Source organism: Molossus molossus, unplaced genomic scaffold (assembly GCF_014108415.1).
Source record: "Molossus molossus isolate mMolMol1 unplaced genomic scaffold, mMolMol1.p scaffold_m16_p_15, whole genome shotgun sequence".
Lineage (NCBI taxonomy): Eukaryota > Metazoa > Chordata > Mammalia > Chiroptera > Molossidae > Molossus > Molossus molossus.
The window spans coordinates 9,266,283-9,286,032 of NW_023425350.1; the positions used below are offsets into that span (position 1 = coordinate 9,266,283).

At 37.1% G+C, this 19,750-nt stretch overlaps 1 protein-coding gene across 6 annotated transcripts in view; it reads right to left on the reverse strand.

The window, feature by feature from the left end:
- The window catches only part of SMC6 (structural maintenance of chromosomes 6), a 68,115-nt gene that overhangs the window by 32,991 nt on the left and 15,374 nt on the right, over positions 1–19,750 (reverse strand). For 5 of the 6 annotated variants that reach the window (XM_036262749.1, XM_036262745.1, XM_036262751.1 and 2 more), the window contains 12 exons: positions 19,165–19,270; positions 15,363–15,499; positions 14,675–14,736; positions 10,941–11,021; positions 9,387–9,509; positions 5,673–5,792; positions 5,483–5,581; positions 2,856–3,002; positions 2,496–2,584; positions 2,153–2,317; positions 1,354–1,532; positions 89–293 (listed from right to left, as the gene is read on the reverse strand). In XM_036262749.1, the coding sequence (XP_036118642.1) occupies positions 89–293; positions 1,354–1,532; positions 2,153–2,317; positions 2,496–2,584; positions 2,856–3,002; positions 5,483–5,581; positions 5,673–5,792; positions 9,387–9,509; positions 10,941–11,021; positions 14,675–14,736; positions 15,363–15,499; positions 19,165–19,270 (1,513 nt within the window). The remainder of the gene's footprint in view (positions 1–88; positions 294–1,353; positions 1,533–2,152; positions 2,318–2,495; positions 2,585–2,855; positions 3,003–5,482; positions 5,582–5,672; positions 5,793–9,386; positions 9,510–10,940; positions 11,022–14,674; positions 14,737–15,362; positions 15,500–19,164; positions 19,271–19,750) is intronic. The other variant, XM_036262748.1, reaches the window with a different exon arrangement.

The window sequence follows — 19,750 nt, forward strand, 5'->3', positions numbered from 1 at the left end:
ATGATCAACATAAAAATGTTTCAATTCTTTGTGACCATGCACATGATTAATCAAAACCAAAAACAGTATTTAATTTCTGATGCCTTACCTGTGTCGTACATCATACATCTCATTCCGAAACTCAGAAACTATTATCTGTGGCCGTGAGGTCCCTGGTAAATAAAACTTTCTCATCAGTGCCTGAAGTACTCTTTCATCAGAATGATTATGGCAACAATAGGCTTGCAGAAGTCCTTTTAAGCAAGATTCAATAGCCAAAGCAAGTTCAGGGTCTCGAAGATGAATGCAAGCTCCTAGAAGTGAGAAAAAATTATTAAAAGGCCTATGAATACTTATTTTGAAATATTAATATAACTATCTTTCTATAATAGTTCATAATGATTTAAAAACATTTTCATATAAAGCAGCTTTAATGATGTATCTTATTTTAACTGAATGGGAAATCCCACATATCCACTGAATACACTGTGGAGGAAACCCACTAAACCCTGGGGAAAAAGCTGTCCCACTCTATGTAAATCAATAGTGGTGTTTCTATGCACGTTTATACTATCAGCCTTTGAATGATATTTTGAAAATCAATCAAAAGACTCATAGATTCTTTATTATTTTCTATAAAACTGATTAATATTGGAACTTTAGACTTACAATGGGAAAAAAAAATGCCTCATTCATTGAAATGGACCCTGGCATAGAGGTACATATTTAATTAAAGAGACATTACTACAATACTTAATACAGTACATACTACTGTACTTATACAGTAATAAAGTACTTTACTAACAAAATATGTTTATATATACAGCATCATTTTCACCTAATGATATACAGAATTAGAGATAACTTTTTAGGAGAACTCATCTGATTTTTTAGAATCTCATGTATATATGGAAATAATTAAATAGCCACAGATTTTATAGTTGGAAGAGGATGTAGAAACAATGTTGTCCATCCTTAAGAGAAACTAAGAAAAACTCAACTCATTTTATAAAGGTTACACGAAACTCAGCTAGTATGTATCCTTTCACATATACCTTGATGTCACTGGAGTTTCCTACTAATCCCTTACATTTAATTTAGTTCATTTATTTATTCATTCAGGAAAAAAATCAGAATCAGATTATTTAACTCTATAATTATTTTTGACTATTTTATGCTTTAAAGATACAAAAGGAAAGTTAAAAGTTTAAGGTGATTCATCACTATTTCTTAAAATATGTACAATTAAAATCCACACATAACAACATAGCTTTTTGATAACAGAGTTTTAAAACTAGATTCAATGGACCTACTCCTGAAAATAAAAACTTATTTCTAATGTTTATTATATCCTGACTAAATGATGACAAATACCTAAGGGGCCTACAGGTTTATAGGTAAACTGCCCACGTCTATAAGCATCATCTATTGCTTCAAGAAGAGCTGGAACATGAGGGCCAAATCGTTTCAGTCGATCGGTTTTACTATCTTTCAGTTCTTTCAAATGCCTCTGATTAATGTTCAGTGCTTGCTTCACATCTAATTCTTCTCTCCTAAAAATGAAAAGTGGAAGAACAGAGCATATGTGTGATACAGTTACAAAGCAATATTCAACCTTTCCTTTAACACCTGTATACCAGTGACAGACCCAGTTACCCATAAAACTAAAAGATGTCTTTTTTTCTCTCATTATTGACTTTAGAGAAAGAAGAGAGAGGGAGAGAGACAAAAACATCAATGAGAGAGAACATCAATTGGCCGCCTCCTACACGCCCCTCACTAGGGATCTGGCCCACAACCTGGGCATGTGCCCTGACTGGGAAATGAACTGGCGACCTCTTGGTGCATAGGTCGATGCTCAACCACTGAGCCACACCAGCCGGGCTAACAGATGTCTTTCTTTGAAAATAATTGTGTTACTAGAGAAAAGTAGCCAGAATCTTCAAAGCTTAGCATGAAAAAAAGATATAATAATGATGAGGACTAGAAATCCCAGAAATTATCCAACTCTAAAAATGTAAGAAAAGTCTCAGAAAATAATTTTAAAAGATCCCCTATTATGGAGAACAAACAAAACAAAAAACCACCATATTTTCTCTCTTCATATAAAGAACAAAACTATATAATTTTCAAGTAGTTGGGAAAAAATCATTCTAAGCATGTTGAAACTTACCTAATTCTAGTATGTTCTTCTTTGTCCTTTTCTATGGCTTGCTGAAACTGTTCGATCTCTTGATTGACGGAACTTTCTTGATCCTGCAAGGTCTTTACTCTGTCTTTTAGCCAAGATATTTTTTTTTGCCTTTCCAATCGCTCAGGTTCCAAAGACTGATCAGCACTAACAGTAAATAATCCAAAGTGGAAAATGTTAAGTGAAAAACCTAACATTCAAAAAACATAAAGCAATGTGATAAAATATCTTTAGCAATAATACAGAAAATATAGTACTCCATTTTGCCTAGACTACTTTATTACAAAATGAGGTAACCATAAAAATTCCAAAGTAACGATCTTACCTTTTTTTGAGTTCTTCAATTCTTTTACAAAGCTGCTCATCATCTTTCTTTAATGCTCTATACTCATTTAGGGAACGGTTATATAAAACCTAGCAAAAAGTTAGACACACGTTAGTAAAATAAAAAAAATAAATATCCCACTCAAGCCCACTTTGCCAAGTCTTTAAATCAAAGGCTGAATATAAGCAAAAATGTATTTCTCAAGTAAAGTACATAATTGGCCAAATGAAAACATTTTTTAAAGTCTTAAAGCAACACAGATTTCTCCACAATTACAAAACCTCTAATTTTAAAAATAAACGAAGAGTATTATATTTGACATGAAGTTTGTAATATTCCAGGTCGGACAAGTTCTTTCACCTCGGCGTCATTATAGTCTCTTTTCTTAGCGGTAACGTCTGCTTTCAAAGCCATACATTCTGGTGCTCGTGCATTTGTCTCTTGACTAATCTTTTCCAGTTTGTCTTGAATATCCTTGTATTTGTTTTCTGCTTCATTAAGTCTGACCTTTAAAAAAATAACACTGTTGGCATATATCTCATGTTTCTTCAATAAACAGAAATTTTTTAAATTACATATAGTTCACATCCAATAATAAATGTAATTTCACTTTGACTAAATAAAATCAAGACATCAGGCAAGAAATATAATTATATAAAATACTAAAATGTAATTAAACTTTAATTTCACATTTACAACAAATATCCTATCTTCTGGGGATACAAAGATGCCATTACAATTATCTTTAACACAATTAAAGAAAAGATAGACACAATTTAGCAGAGAAATAGGCATGCAAATTGTACTGTTTGAATATAGTAATACTGAAGTCAGATATGTCTATTTATAATTGAAGCAGCATAGAGAAGAAACCTATAGGTTTGCCAGAAAAAAATAAGGCATGCCTTCAAAGCAGAAGTAGCATTTGAGCTGAGGCTAGAAAGATTAATCAAAATGTGCCAGGAGAAAAGCTGGGGAAAGGTGTTAGAGGCTGATGGAAAAGCATGTAGAAAGGGATTAATACCCATTTTAGGAATTAAAAATATTTCTGGATATTAAACTGGGAAGGTAGTGGTTAGGAGATGAGATGACAGGGTAGAAGGGTTTTGAATTTCACAATAATCAGCTTCTACTTAGCCCTCATGACAACAAGGAGACAAGATCTGACTAAATCTGAAACCGTCTATTCAACAGTCATTCTATAATCAGTAACCAAGCATATATTATGGAAAAGTTTTTATGTAAGACAGAATGGTAAGGACATAAATATAAAATTAGACAGTCTTTATCCTTCAGAAATTTACCATTTACTATGTAGAATGCCCAAATACTTAAGTGGAGCAAACACCTACAGAAGTAAATGTCAACCAGCCTCAAGATTCTCCTTTTCACATTAGAAAACACAGGCAAGCATCTAGTACTCAGACTGGACTTCATTCTTAGATTGCTGAATACCTAAAGAAGGAAATGACTTAAGATTCTCACCTATGACCATATTCACCTAGAAGAATATGGTGAAAATGTCAGAACAGTCTCTCAGAAATGAAAATGAGAGGTGAAAATAGGTGGAGTTGAATTTCCTTTTACTATATGAAAAGGGAGTAAGAAACTCAGCCCAGAGATCACCAAGAAAATGCACTACCTTTAGCATGTCCATTATTTTTTTACATACTCATCTATTACCTTTGACAGATTAATGTCATAACTCTTAAAAGAACAAGACATATCTGCTTAACTTGAGGGCATGCAGAAAAAGTAAGGTGGGGAAGATTACAAATACACTACATCCAAGCTTGGGGACCAACTGCTAAGTAGAACAAAATACTAAGAGGTAAGTGAGCCATATGGAGTAGGGGGTGCGGGGGTGCTATAGAGAGAGAAAAGGCTGAGAGCCCTATTTCCAGCGCCACAGTGTGAGGAATTCCACAGGGCTTGCTGCACACCCTTGTGAACATACTTAAAAACCACTGATCTGTATATTTTGCATGGGTGAATTGAGTGGTATATGAATTATATCTTATTAAAGCTGTTTAAAAACTAATGAAAAGGCGAGTATAAAGAGTGGATCTGCTGTATGGTAAAAAGGTCCATGTGGAAGACCCCAACAGAAAATGACTGCCTTTATTTACCACTCACCCAACTTCTACCTCTAGGCCCAAGTGGAAGACTGTGGTTTCCCTGAATCTTAGATAAATAACATAGTTTCTACCTGGGCTCTTAGAACTCAGGTTGAAATTAACCTTAAAAGACACAACAACTTGCCCTGACCGGTTTGGCTCAGCAGTTAGAGCGTCAGCCTGCGGTCTAGAGAGACCCGGGTTCGGTTCCCACTAAGGGCCCGTACCTCAGCTGCAGTTTGTCCCAGCCCTGGTTGGGTCATGTGGGAGGCAGCCACTCGATGTGTCCCTTTCACGTCGATGTTTCTCTCTCTCTTCCTCCCACTCTATCTGAACAAAAAATGGAAAAATGTCCTGGGGTGAGGATTAAAAAAAAAAAGACCTAACAACTTATCCCACATGCGTTTTACCCGTATGAAATCCTCTGACAGTCTGGGCTCTAAAACTCAGTTCCCTCAAAGTTCCACATTCAGTTCTAAAGTCTTACACTACACGATACTTAGTTTTAACGCTATTCTAATTGAACATTATCCTAGCACTCTTTTATTCGATTCCTTAGAAAACCCAAGAGTATAAGCTTCAAGCTCTAGAATTTCTAGTTGGTAACCAAGTACCATTGTCCACATGTGTAAATTTAGAGTTCTACAGCATCAGCCTCAACAGGCTTATCACATCCAAATAATGTGCTCTTTTTAAAAGAGTTGCCAAAACAGTCCTTGAAAATAAGTTTAGGTCAGCTTCCTTTGAGTAATAAATTCAAATCAGATAAATATACAGATTGAAACTGCTACTTTTGTAGGTCATACATAGCCTAATAGCAGCAATCTCATGATCCAACCTACTAATCTTGTATAAAAAGACTATAATTACCTGCTGCTCTTCCATTTTCCTTTCCAGTCTGGCGGCACGGTCTTCTCCAATTTTGATATTGTCTCTGATAGCATTCAATTGTTTTTCAATTTCATTGACCTAAAAAGAAATTATATATAGCAAATCACTAAGTGTAACCAAATATACTCTGTATAATACAAATATGTGTAAATAAATAAGTGAAAATTACCACTGCCCAAGCCATCTCATGTTTCAAGTGTTCTAAATTAGTCTTCATTGTACTTAAACCAGCAATAATTTCAAAACGTTCTTCTTTCTCTAGACACTGGCGTTTCAGTTCAGTAAGTCGCTTTAAAAAAAAGAAATATTTCTTACTAATATTGAAAAGACAAGACTTTTTACAAATGCATTGCTTTTGAATACATTGCCTAAACAAGTACAGTACTAAAAAAGATTTACTAGGAAATGACTTCTTTAAGGTAAAAATACAAATATTTTTGGTTCTTTGATATATTTTACCAGGTGCAACAATTCTGTTAATTTCTGCGCTATAAAAATGGCCAAATATTCTTCAAAGAACAAAGAAATAAAAGGGTTAAGACAACACAAGTATAGACAAATCCCAAAACAGTTTACCATTTTCTCTCTGTTCCGCCTCTGATACACAGACTGATATGTTTTCTGGGCAAAGTCCAAAACATATTGGAAGGCTCGGAAAAAATTTATTTCCAAAAGTTAAATAAGGTATAATTTTTCTTATCCAAGTTCTCTCTTAATAATTAATAAATAAGATGGCCAAACAAATTTAAATATGACAACAGCTTCCGAAGTGGCTCCTAGACTTTATATTCCGCACACCTGGATAGACAGCCTCTCTCCTTCACCCATGATTACATCTTCAGCTAGGGCCTTACAGTGTTCATTTTACTGTGCTTCCCTCCAAGTCACTTTCCCATTCCCAGGATTGTTTCAATTCCCCACCACTCTCTTCAAACCTCACATACCCCACCACGCTAATTCCTCATTCATTCTCCCTGCCTCCTACTTCAGAGAATTTAGTAGTCATTCCCTCCAACTTCCAACAACCTTATTTATAAATCTAAAGCAGTCATCTCCTCCGCCTGCTACAAAAGAGGTGGCTTCATTATCTTTAAGTCCAATCCCCACTGCCTACCTACGTTTTGGATTCTACCATCCCCTTCTACCTTCCCAGGAGATCAACATTACCTAATTGTTTCATGTCATCTTTTCATGTTTGTTTTCACTTCATCCTCTTCACTGACTCCTTTCCTTTGTCATATTTAAATCTTTACTCACTTATCTTTCCCACTTATAAACAAAACCACCACTATCATCCCTGGGCACCTGCTCCTCCTCTAAAAGCCTCCTCTTTCCATCCATATGTCATAAAAAGTAACTCTATGTCTCACATTTTCAGCCCCACACATCTGTCTTGTTTCACCACTACTGAAACGCGTCTTGCAACAGACATCTACAAAGATCATGTCACTAAATACAGATGAGTGTTTGTCAATCCTTGTGGTGTCTGTCCACTCAATAAAATCATGACTACTTCTTTCCCAAACCCTCCCTTCCTTGGGCTTCTATGACTTCCATGAGCATTTTTCATGGCCAGTGGCTGGCCTGGGCCCACTTTCTTCCACTCCTCGGTCTCAGACATCACCTGTGGCTCAGATACCAACAATACACTGATGGCTCCCAATGGGTTATTGAGGCCAGGCTTGACTTCTGCGTGCCTAAGTCATATACGCAACTTCCCGCTTTGCATTTCTACTTGGATACTTCATAAAAAGCCCAAAATTAATTTGTTCAAATCAGAATTCATCATCTTTCTTAAAAGAAAGAAAAGAGAAACTGGTTCCTCTTCCCAAGCTTCCTATCTTAAGAAATTTACCCTACTGTTGGGTGTCATTCTGTCACACTTGATGTCTCTTCCGTATGAACTTGACTCATCCAGATACTACATAACATCTGCCCAAATCACTGGAAAACTCTTCTCTCCATTACTGCTGCCACTACCCTCATTTACTATCATCTCTTTAGACAAAGATAACACCTTCTTTATTGATCTCTCTACATTTACTCTTTCTGTACAGCAATATAGGGAATTTAATTAACTGGAAAAAAGTTCTTATCAAGTGCATATTTTGCATAAGAAATTCTGCTACATGATATGGGAAAATACTTCCCTAAACTTCACAATCAAAATATCTTTAATTGTAGATGATAAAGTATACCATGAATAAAGTGGGTATTTAACCCTAGGCTGTCTAAAGCAGTTTTTAAAAGTCCTGATTTATCATTTTAAAAATAAATGTAACACACACTAAGTACATTTGATTAAATATGCAAATAATTCCTTTCCCCAATAATAACACTGATACTCCATGAAAAGTGTGCTATATGAATTCCGTGGTTTATAGTATGTTCTCGCACACCACCTACCACATATACCAAGTTTGAAGGGACTGTATGGGGAATAAAAATAAATATGATCATCATTATTTTTTGAGTTTTCACTTAATGAACCATACAACTATACACTTGATTTTAAATATACATCCCTCAAAAACTTGAAATAAAAAGATCAGTGTAACAACGAATAAATTTGACCTGAGTCAGTCATTAGTACAATTCCACCTCAAAAGAACAAGCTGTAATCCTGGCCAGTTTGGCTCAGCGGTTAGAGTGTCGACCCACAGACTGAAGGGCTATGGGTTTGATTCTGAGCAAGGGCGTGTACTTCAGTTGCAGATTCAACCCCTGGTCCCAGTCAGTCAGGGTTGTGCGGGAGGCAACTAATCAATGTGTTTCTCTCACATTAATGTTTCTCTCTTTCTCCCCCCCTTCTACTCTCTCTAAAAATCAATGGAAGAATATCCTTGGGTGAGGATTAACAACAACAAAAGAACAAGCTGTATAAAACTGACTAAATAACAAAGAACAAGATACAGAATCACATAAAAATTAGCAGAACTGCCCTGGCCGGTTCGGCTCAGCGGTTAGAGCGTTGGCCTGCAGTCCAGAGAGGCCCGGGTTCAGTTCCTGCTAAGGGCATGTATCTCGGTTGCAGTTTGTCCCCGGCCCTTGTTGGGTTGTGCTGGTGACAACCACTTGATGTGTCCCTTTCACGTCGATGTTTCGCTTTCTCTCTCTTCCTCTCCCCTGCTCCACTCTATGTGAACAAAAAATGGAAAAATGTCCTTGGGTGAGGATTAAAAAAAAAAAAATTAGCGGAACTTAATGATGCACTGGATAAACAGCTGAAACATAAGCCTTATGACTTTGAGGTCTCTGATTAGCAAACAGAAGGGTGGATCTCCAGGAATCTGAAGAATAAAGTATAAGAACAAAACAGCATATGTAAAAACAAATTTAAGTAAGTCCCACTGGCTTGAGTGATTTCTAATTCAAGCAAATTTGCACAGCTGCCAGGCAGGGACTTCTGATGTGACAGCTGCTACCAAGCTATCAGTGCTTAACGAACGTTAACACTTTACGAGTGTAATGAAAAAGTCATCTACCATATAACTATAAATGCACATTATGTTTAATGTTACCTTGAGGCCTGTGTTTATTTTTCCATCAAAAGAAATATTAGAGATTTTAAACTACTTACAATGGGAATTAGTGATATCTTATTTTAGAACGAATCAATCATATATCAAGGGATAAATTTGTAAGATACTGTGATGTCTTCCAGTTTATACTCTAATAGAGGAAAGTAAGACACCTACATACCCATTATTGCAAAATAAAAAGATAATGTTAATACCCTAAATATAAAAATCACGCTTCATATACTTCATAGTGTGCCTTGAAAATGTTATTACTTTTATATAGACAGATATCTGTATGTAGATATGTAATTTTACAATACCATTTATAAGACCTATAGAAGTTTGACACATCTTAAAAATACCTGCATTAAGTTTTTACAAACCTCTTCTCCTTGACTTATCTGCTCCTTTGTTCTTTCTTTTGTTTCCATAATGTATGAATAATCTTCCTTCATCTGTTCCAGTTGGGTTGCTTTCATGAAAAACTACCAATAAGGAAAACACAATTAAGAGCTTGCACATTTCCATGGAACTGTAAAAAAAAAAAATTTGGTCTCCAAAACTTTTAGACTAATTATGTAAACAAGACATGAAAAACATACTTAAGCAAGTACACATTAACACAAAAGAACATGTCTTATTTCAGACCCCAAATTTACTTAACCTGCTATGTTCATATCTACATGTTCACTTCTAGAAACTCTTAAAACTCCATGAAAGAGGGCACTTTGCTGTGATAACACCACTTTGAAAGCGTATTTTCACTGATTCCCATTCTTTAGGCAAATATGGCAACAGAGAAAACAGCTGTATGTTTGACCTCAGTGCACTGCAAATTTTTAGAAGAGGAAATACCTAAACCCATTCCAAAAGTTACAGCGAGTTTTAGTAGTAGTCGTCACAATTTTGTTAGTTTTTTTAAGTATAGAAGTTATTATTCAGATAGAAAAAGCTAAGAACCATTTGATTTCATATACGGTATATAAACCTGAAAGTCATAGAAACAGACAACGGTATAGTGGTTACCAAAGGAAAGGGCCGGTGGGACATAGTGAAGGGCCAAGGAGCCAAATATGGTGACGAAAGGTTATATAACTTTAGGTGGTGGGTACACAATGCAATATACAGATCATATATCATACAAATGTGCACTTAAAACCTATAGATCCTATTAACTAAAGTTATCCCAATAAATTCAACATTTTTTAAAAGTTATTACATATGTGTGGCCAATCATTCCTCTATTATTTCCTTAAAGATTAATTTTAGAAATAATAATAGTCTCCCTCACAATTAAAAGCCAAAAATTAGAACTTACCTCAAAATTAACATTTTTTGGTAATGTTAATTTACCATCTTACTTAACAATTTCCTAAATTAGTCCTACAATATTGCTTTAAATAGGTGATTTAATTTAAAAAAACCTCAATATTTATTGTGTGAACAAAAGTTATTTTCAGAATATATGCTTAGCCTACGAATGTGGTTTTTTTTCTTTTTTCTTTTTAGTCCTCACTTGAGAACATAGAGGGAGAGAGAGACACACATCCATTGGTTGCCTTCTAGAACACCCCAACTGGAGACCAAACCCACAACCCAGGTATGTGCCCTGACACCGGGAATCAAACCGGCAACCCTTTGGTGCACAGTACGATGCTCAACCAACTGAGCCATTCTACCTGGGCTGAGTGTGTTCTTTTTTTTTAGGGAGAGAGAGAGGGAAACATTGATCGGCTGCCTCCTGCACGCCCCCTACTGGGGTCGAGCTCACAACCCGGGCATATGCCCTGACTGGGAATTGAATGGGGATCAAACCAGGACCTCTCAGTCTATAGGACGACACTCAATCCACTGAGCCACACCAGCCGGGCTAAATGTGTTCTTTATTAAGTTTACATTTACTTGGTGCTCCTTACTTTGTATTTATCTCCTTCATTTTTAGACTGTAAAAACTGCTTGCTCATCTCTTGTGTTAAAACAGAAACTGGATTATCCACCTGAAACAAACAAGCAGAAAGTTATTTTTAATGTCACGTTATTGCCATAAAAATAAGTGAACTGACATATACAACTGACCTATGGTGCCATCAAGCAAGCTAAGGACTAGCCAACCGTTACAGCATTAAGGTAAATGTACAAAGAAAAATGTTATAATGCAGAGAAAATGTTTCAATAATTCATGATATTAAAATAAATACTACAGTCAAAATTAAATCTGCTATTACATGAGGGCACAAGCATAAGAATTCTCTGAAATGCTTTTATTAGAGAGTTTTCATTTCTTTCATCTGCTCTACAGAGTATCATTCCTAGCGACTGGCTACCATTGGACAGAGTGGGGAAAGCCCTGGCAAGGGAGTCAGCTGACTTGGGCCCTGTTGGGCTCTGCTTCTACCCTCCTATGCGGCGTTGGGCAAGTCAGTTTCTCCAAATACAAGAAGTCCAGCTCAGTTTCCTTTTAACCAGAATTATGACAAATATTGTTTATTTTTCTTACAGCAGTTTTTCAGATTTCCCATTTGTTGTTATTTCTTCATGAAGACATTGTAAAAGAAATGGAACTACTGGAGTTATTTCTATCTTTTGGAATGGGGAGTCATTTTAAATAAACTATTGCTAAGATTAAGCCACCTTAGGCTAATAAAGTAACAAGTAAAGTACAATAACAGTTCAAAGTATAGTTGGAAAAGCTTTTAAAAAAATATTACTTGTGCCCTGGCCAGTTTGGCTCAATGGATGAGTGACAGCCTGCGGACCAGAGAGTCCCAGGTTCGGTTCCCCCTAGGGGTACGTACCACAAAAAAAAAAAAAAAAATTACTTGTTTCAAAAAGATTCACTGTCTTATATCTTATATCTTTGATGTGATTAACAAAGCAACTGGTATGTTCGAAAATAATCCTATTCCTAAATTATAGACTGTAGAGAGAGTATAAAAGAAAAAAGTTTTAATCTCCTTCATTTTAGCATCTATAAAATACTGATTGCACTTTGTTGGTATACCAAAGTTGGTATATATACCTAAACCTTGTTGGTTTTATACCTAAAACCTTCCTTTTATGTTAAATTTTGGGTCTTCTAAAATAATTTTAAAATAATCTATGTATGCAGTTATAAAGTAACTTCTACATATCACATTTTTCTTATTATGTAGGTAGACCAAACTGACTGCCACATATTTTTTACAAGGCCAGCCCTAGCCCTGGCCTGGCTGGTTTGGCTCAGCAGTATAGGCCTGCGGACGGAAGGGTCGCAGGTTTGATTCCTGATCAAGGGCACTTACCTAGGTTGCAGGTTTGAGCCCTGGCCCTAATTGGAGTCTTGTGGGAGGCAACCAATCTATGTGTCTCTATCACAAGGATGTTTCTCTCTCTCCCCCCCTCCCTCTCTTCCACTCTCTCTAAAAAAAAAACAATGTAAAAATATCCTCAGGTGAGGATTAACCAAAACAAACAAACAAAAAAAAAACCCCCCAAGGCCTGCCCTGTATCTTAATTTCATACTGCATCTGATTTCTTAAAAATGAGACCTAATGCACTAGCTTTAATGACTCCTTACCACCAAGTTTAGATTAAGAGCTTCCCCAAAGTTTGTATTCTTTTCTCTACCTCCTTTTTATTTTTTTTTAAATGGGGTTCCTAGTTCCTACATTACTCTAGGAATTATTTAAGAATCCTGCAGCTTTACCTATTGAGACCCTAGAGCAAGCACAAGCAGATAATCTTCAAAGATAAGACAGGAAGATACAGGGAACAAATACAATCAGACACTTAAAGACATTCCGTACTTTCCTCCCTTCTAGTTATTCTAGACTAGCACTGTCCAATGAAAATATAACACAAACCACACATATAATTTTAAATTTTCTACTATTTACATTAAAATATAAAAAGAAACAGGTCATTTATTTTTATTTTTTTAAATTTTTTTAAAATCCTCATCCAAGGATATTTTTCCATTTATCCTCAGACAGAGTGGGAGGGAAGGAGGGAGAGACAGAGAAACATCAACGTGAGAGAGACACATTGACAGGTTGCCTCCCCCACAACCCCAACCAGGGCCAGGGACCGAACCAAAACCAAGGTGCATGCCTAGCATAGAGCCCATGTCTCTTAGGTCCACAGGCTGACACTAACCGCTGAGCCAAACTGGCCAGAGCAAATTTTAATAATACATTTTTAATCTAATATAACTAAAATATCATTTTAACATGTAAACAATATAAAAATTGAGGTATTCCTTTGCATTAAGTTTCAACATCTGGTGTGTATCTCATTCACATCACACATCTCAATCTGGACTACCCATATTTCAAGTGCTTAATATCTATAAGTAGCTAGTGGCTACTGTACAGATTAAGTGCAGTTCTAGACCTTCCGTATTTTGATCAATGAACTTGAACCTTTAGAATAATATAAGGACTAAAGGACTGATAACAGTCTTCAAATATTTCAAAAGAAAAATATGTTTTACCTTCCCCCAGAAAGTGGGAGCTTAGAGAAACAAGCTTTATCCAACTTTTCACCTAAGAACTTTCTAAGAAACAAGCTGTCCACAGAAGGAATCAGAGGCCTCAGGCAGAGGTGATCTAACCACTAAGTACTGAGCATGATAACCATTCTGTAAACTCTAATTTTTGGTTTTCCTGATTTTGTTTAACAAAGTGTTTGCATTCTAGTTTCGAATTTACCTGCAGAACCTGCTTTTATCCAGATTTTAATAAGTATCTTCCTAAACCTGTGTTCCCTGACACATAGGCTGCTAGCCACATGTGGCTTTTTACATTTAAATTAAGTAAAATTAAATAAAATAAAAAATTTAACTTCTCAGTCACACATTTCAGGAGCTTAAGGGCCACACATGGCCAGTGGCTACCCCATTGGACAGCCTAATACACACTATTTCTATCATCACTGAAAGAGTTCTCAGTAGCTTTGTTCCAAAGCAAACTGGGAAAGAGAACGAGATCCGTAACTGTTTTTTCCTTGGTGACTAGTCTTGGTGTTCTTAATTCTGGAATAAGGCAGGGATGCACAACGGACAGAGCATCAGACTGCACAGGGAGGTCTGGATCTCAGTCCAGGAACCCTGCCTACACAACTGTAAGAATAAATTTACTTTCTCTGGCTCCCAATTTTCACCTACAACATAAAGAATCTGGATTAGATGATCTCCAAAGACAATTCCAGTGTTAATATTGTAGGACTGTATGTGCCCAGTTTCCAATTATTCAGTCAAAATGTCTTAGCAGCAAGGACTCAAGTCATGTCTCCTATGGGTATGATCACTATCTCCAAAATACATAAAGAAATGCTTTGTCTTTCTAGGACAAATTTCCTTTCTATGAGAATTTAGCAACTGAATTAAGATACTATTCTGACCAGGAGAGCAGAAAGGAAAGGAACTTTCAGCCTTTATGAACATAAATTTTACACACACTGGTATAGACTACACGTTCTTAACCGCTTTGTCGAATTAAAGGTGTTACAGTGCTATGTATTGAAAATTCCTGTTGAATTACTAAATTTTAAGAAACTTTATCAACAATAGTTATACATATTTTTCCTGTGGTCAATTGTTTGTACACCACAAATGAAAGAAATCACATACAAAAATTTACCAGGTTCACTGAAACACAAATTTAGCAATTACCTGTATGTTAAAATGATCAAGAATTGCAATCAGCTCTTCTTTCCTAGTAGAAACCACAGCACCTAGTTATGAGAAAGACAAAATGACCAGACTGTTTCTAGGGCGATAATACAGACGAAAAACTGAGCAATTATTTATAAAGATAACTTTTCATTGCCATTAAGAAAGGTACCATTGGATATACAGACGTCTGCATGAACTGGGCTGATACGCCAGTCGGAACACAAGTACACACAGGAAGCAGCAGCACAGATGCAGTAACTGCTTCTCTAAACATTTCCTGTGCCTTCCCATCTCTCTCTCCAGGAACTCTTAAGACTCACCTCCTCTTCCCTTATGTCTTTTGCCACCTTTTGCTAATAACCATCTCTTTCCACATGTGACAGAAACTATGGGGGTGAAAGGAGGTCTGCAGAAGAGAACAAAATGGCAAACACAGCCTGTTTCAAACCAACCCAAATTCTGCCAATTGTGGCTTTGCTGTAGAATGTCCTGTGGTACAACTATGTGTAATATTTGTATGTATATATACATGTATACATACATGCAAAAAAGGGACCATCTTACGAGAAAGAGGGTTCAGAGATAAGCAGTGCCCTTTCGATGAATACCAGCACAATAGCTTAACTCTTTTTAACTAGAGATTTACTAATAGTTTATATGAAATGAAAAGAAATTCAAAACAAACCTGCTTCACTTTTCAGTTTATAAGACCGGCTTCCATCCATGCTGATGTGTTGCTGCACCACTATAGAGTTTCCGTACACATTTGCTCTATAGGCATCATCTCCTCTGTTCCTTAATGTTATTGAGATATCTGCTGAGCTAAAGCAATTAAGTTCAGTCACGTGAAGGTACAGTGCAACTTACAATACTAGGTCACTGTAATTTTCAGAACTTCAAGTAATTTGGATTCATCTGAAAAGTCGCTATACACCAGAGGCTGATGGCTGACAGGCTAACTACAGAAAGATGTTAAAGACATCACACCCAACAAAAACAGTGAACTTGAGAATAAGGGAAGCTTCATAAAAAAGAATCGGCTATTCTATCTATAATAGAAACACATCTGTGAAATAGTAAGACACACTATGCTTCAGAGACAATCAGAGAGACACACACTCACTTCCCCACACACTTGGCATCAGGAGAAAGGAATGTATACGGCCAACGGCCAATGGTGTGAGGAGGATGGGGAGGTGGCACAGAGGAGGAGAGCAAGACAGGCCTGAAGGAAGGGAGAGGGCGACCACCTGCCTAGAGACAAGGACACAGAGAGAAAACCAGAAACGCAAAGAAGAAAGACCCAGAGACAGAAAACACTTGATCTCAAGTTCTCTCATTTCTGGTCGCTCATGAGACCCTATTGTACTTCCTTCTGGAAGCTTCCAATATACATATTTCTGCATCTTTACAATAAATCTCCTTTTCAAAAGCTCCCCCGAGTGGGTTGGTGTATATGCTTTCTTTTATTCAGAAACACCTAATAAAGACAGAAATGCTCCAGTAAGTTGTAATTAACAGGATTTTTACAAGCTTCCCGAGTTGATTCTAGTAAGAGTCAAGGTTGAAAACCATTAAAGTATGATAGAAGAGCAGCTGACCTACAATGTGAAGCAAAAGATATTTTTTTCATTAACTAGTATGATTACCTAGTATTAAGTGAATGTACCTCATTAAAACATTTTAAAATAAAATGACTACGTATGCCCTGTGAATTATCAAATCTCTCTCTTGATTAGCAAACGTCTACGTGATTATTTTCATTTCTAGCTATAGCTTGCATTTCAAAGATACCTCTAGTATTGTGAGAACTTTGTGGAGGCACTGATGTCCTGTTGCTACATGAATTTAACAGATATGAGAAAGTCAAATTATTTAAAAAATTAAGACTTAAGAGAAAAGCCTCATAATGTTCAAAAACCCGTATAAGGAGAGAGACAATGAGCTGGGCACGAACTGCTACCTCCCAAACACAGTGACGTGGCTCATGCTGAATTTGGGTCAAGGACCACAGAGCCAGTGCCTGTAAATACAGGAGACGTTTAAGTGAAAAGGGAGACAACCATCAGTGAGAGTTCTTTCAGAATGACGACACAGACAAGCAGTGCCACGGTGAGCGTGTGACTTCTTTCTCAACTCTGGGAGAACCTAACTGCACAAAGTGAGTGGCAGCACAATGGGGCAAGGGCTAGGGAGAAAGCCTGGTAAAAATTCAGTTCAGCTGTCCTTTCTCTGGATAGCCAGCTTACACGCAGTTTAGTTCTGCAACCTTGAGTTTTCGTCCCAATGCCACAGCTGACGGCAAAACAAGACTGGAGCAAAGATCCCTATGCCACCAGGGCTGGATCAGGAGGGTTGCAGAAGGAAACTGTTAACTGATCGTGGTCAAGAAAAACCTGAACAGCCGGGGGCATAAGACCTGGGGTCATTTTGAGAGGCTCCGAGAGGAGATATGTAAGAGGAGAATGGATTCACTGTTCCCGTATCACTGAAAAAGGGCTGGTGGATGGGTTGAACACCAGGAAAAGGGTCGTAAGGCAGTTTTCTGGTGTCTCCTAACCACTCTGGGCAAGCATCTCTACGGCAGCCCAAGGCCTAGGTGTCACAAATGGACAGTGCAATGTTTGACATAGGTGAAGGAGAGTCTTGAGGCCACCTCACACCTGTGCCAGACTAAAGGCCATTCCTTAGGCACAGTGGGATAGCCACATCGATTTTACATGCAGAACAGACTGCAGATAAAACTGAAAAGCTCAATGAGCTGATTCTGTAAAAAGTGATGACAGAATCAGACACTATAAAAGAAGGGGAATTTTACAGCTACCAAATGTTTCAAACGAGGAAAGTGATGATAGGAATAGTAATGGGTCTGAAAAAGCTGTTTATAGCTACTTTTTCAGACAAGGTCAGTAAAAAGGAGACTGAGCTCACATGAAAGCTTTTAGCTGTTATTAACTCTGTTTAAAATATATTGATGTTGCTATCTACAGACAGCTGTGTCCTCGAAAGTCGGTGATTTGTGATAGCTAGCCATTTTCTTTCTTTTTTCCTTTTAATGGTATTCCAAGGGCTAGTCTCAGAAAAAGTTTCTGCTTTAGTCCAGGCTACCTCCCACATGGAAAAAAATATATAATTTAATTGAGTCATAAAACATTTAATGATACCAAAAAAATTTCTTCCTGAAGCTTCTATTTGAAAGATCAATGTGTCATATGGTTAGGTAGATGAGCTGATTATTTGGATAACTAAGAAATGTATAGTTAAGTATAATGAATTAAAACTGAGTTGGGATTATTAACTTAAAAGTGTTAAAATAACTAATTTTTCACTCACTTCAGACATAATTTTGTTTGGGGACTATGTGGGAGAGGAGCTTGCTGGGCTGGGGCCCAAAAAAGATAAGTAGAGACAAAAAGTATGCTAGAGAAGTCTTAGCAAATAGTTCTTTTCCAAGCCGCAGAGCATGCGAAATGGTTTGTGTGTATCTTTCCCCTGCTTCTCCTGAGTCACCTTGGAACCCTGGCTCAGGGGTCAGATTCCTAAGGTTTCTGAGAGATACATAAGACACTGCAGTCCTGATTCACATCCCTTTCTGTTCTATTTTTCAGTAATAAAATGGAAGAAGTTAACAGAACATGATAGTGAGCAGAGGAAAGTCTGTTACATGAGAAAAAAGACGACATTGTTAATTATGCAAGCTCCTGATGGTCTGGCACTGGGCATGTGACACAGGAATGAGCAATGGAAGCAGCCTCACTCCAGGAGCCACGAGAGTCTGGGACATTTAGATGTCAGAAGATACAAGGTCCCTGCGGAGCTATCTGAGGCAGAATTAAAAAAAATAACATCATCCTGAAGAGAGCTCCTAATGGACAAAAGGCCATGAGTCTATGATGATGTAAACTGTACAATGACCATATAACTATGTAAAGGCAAGCTGTAACAAAAAGAAATATAAACTTGAAGCCAAAGTGGGTAGTGACAGGACCATTCACCAGGGTCAAGATGGACCACAAACAGACCTGTGATTGTGGTCCTCAAATCAAACTCATTAGTGAATTACCCGAGTAAAGGATATAAAATCAGAGACAGAAATTTTGTGCAGGGACACCATGGCTGGTCACAGTCTCTGCTTTGGCCTGTGTCATATCAACGTGGACTTGGAACAAGAGTAAGCAAAGTCCAACGTTTGTAAATAAGTACACAGAGTCATCCCTGCTCATTCTCCCAGAAAGGTAACAGAAACACAAGTGTAGGTGGGCAGGCACAGGGCAACGATCTGCACAAGCTTTCTGTGTGGAGGGAGCAGTAGGCGACAGTGGGCCGGCCACGCTGGGAACAGGAGCAAGAGAAAGAAGAGAAAGAAGTGACCCCTCTGCACCAGTTCTGGAATCCAGCTCATTCCTATGACGTCTACATGAGCTGGGACTCTCAAGTAGCTGCTGTTACGGAAAAACTGAAAAACACATTAGAAAGCAAACACTTACTTCTGTCCATCTTTCACAAAACCTTTCAGAGAAGATCCTCTATTAGTAGCGATTGCTTTTCCACCAAGACCGACAATGAGAGCTGTGAGTACTGCGCTCTTCCCACCTAAAGAAACAGGCATTGAAGGATCATGCTCACTAGGGAGAGAGAAGAGGGAAGGCTGCCTCCTGCAATCTGATGTCAACATTTTGAGGATGAAAATGTGAATTAGCCTAACCCTGAAAACATTACACTCCAACTATAATTTTCTTCTGGTGCCAAAGCAGCAAATGTTTAAAAAAAAAAAAAAAAAGTTGTATATATAATAAAATATTTAGCTAATATTAGAAAAAATAGTACATTTCAGGAATTAAATGTTTGCCACTAATAAGGAAATGAAAAAGAATGGTTGCTATCTTTCCAACCTGACAATCCCATTGTACCTTGGCCCATCAGCCTATTAAATGAACTATCTAACTGTACGTACATACATACATACTTAACTCATCTAGTGTTTATTACATTCTAAATTAATTAAAACTTACTTTATCCATAAATTCTTAGATGTCAGAAACTATTTTCAACAACCCTTAAATTCAAGTTCCA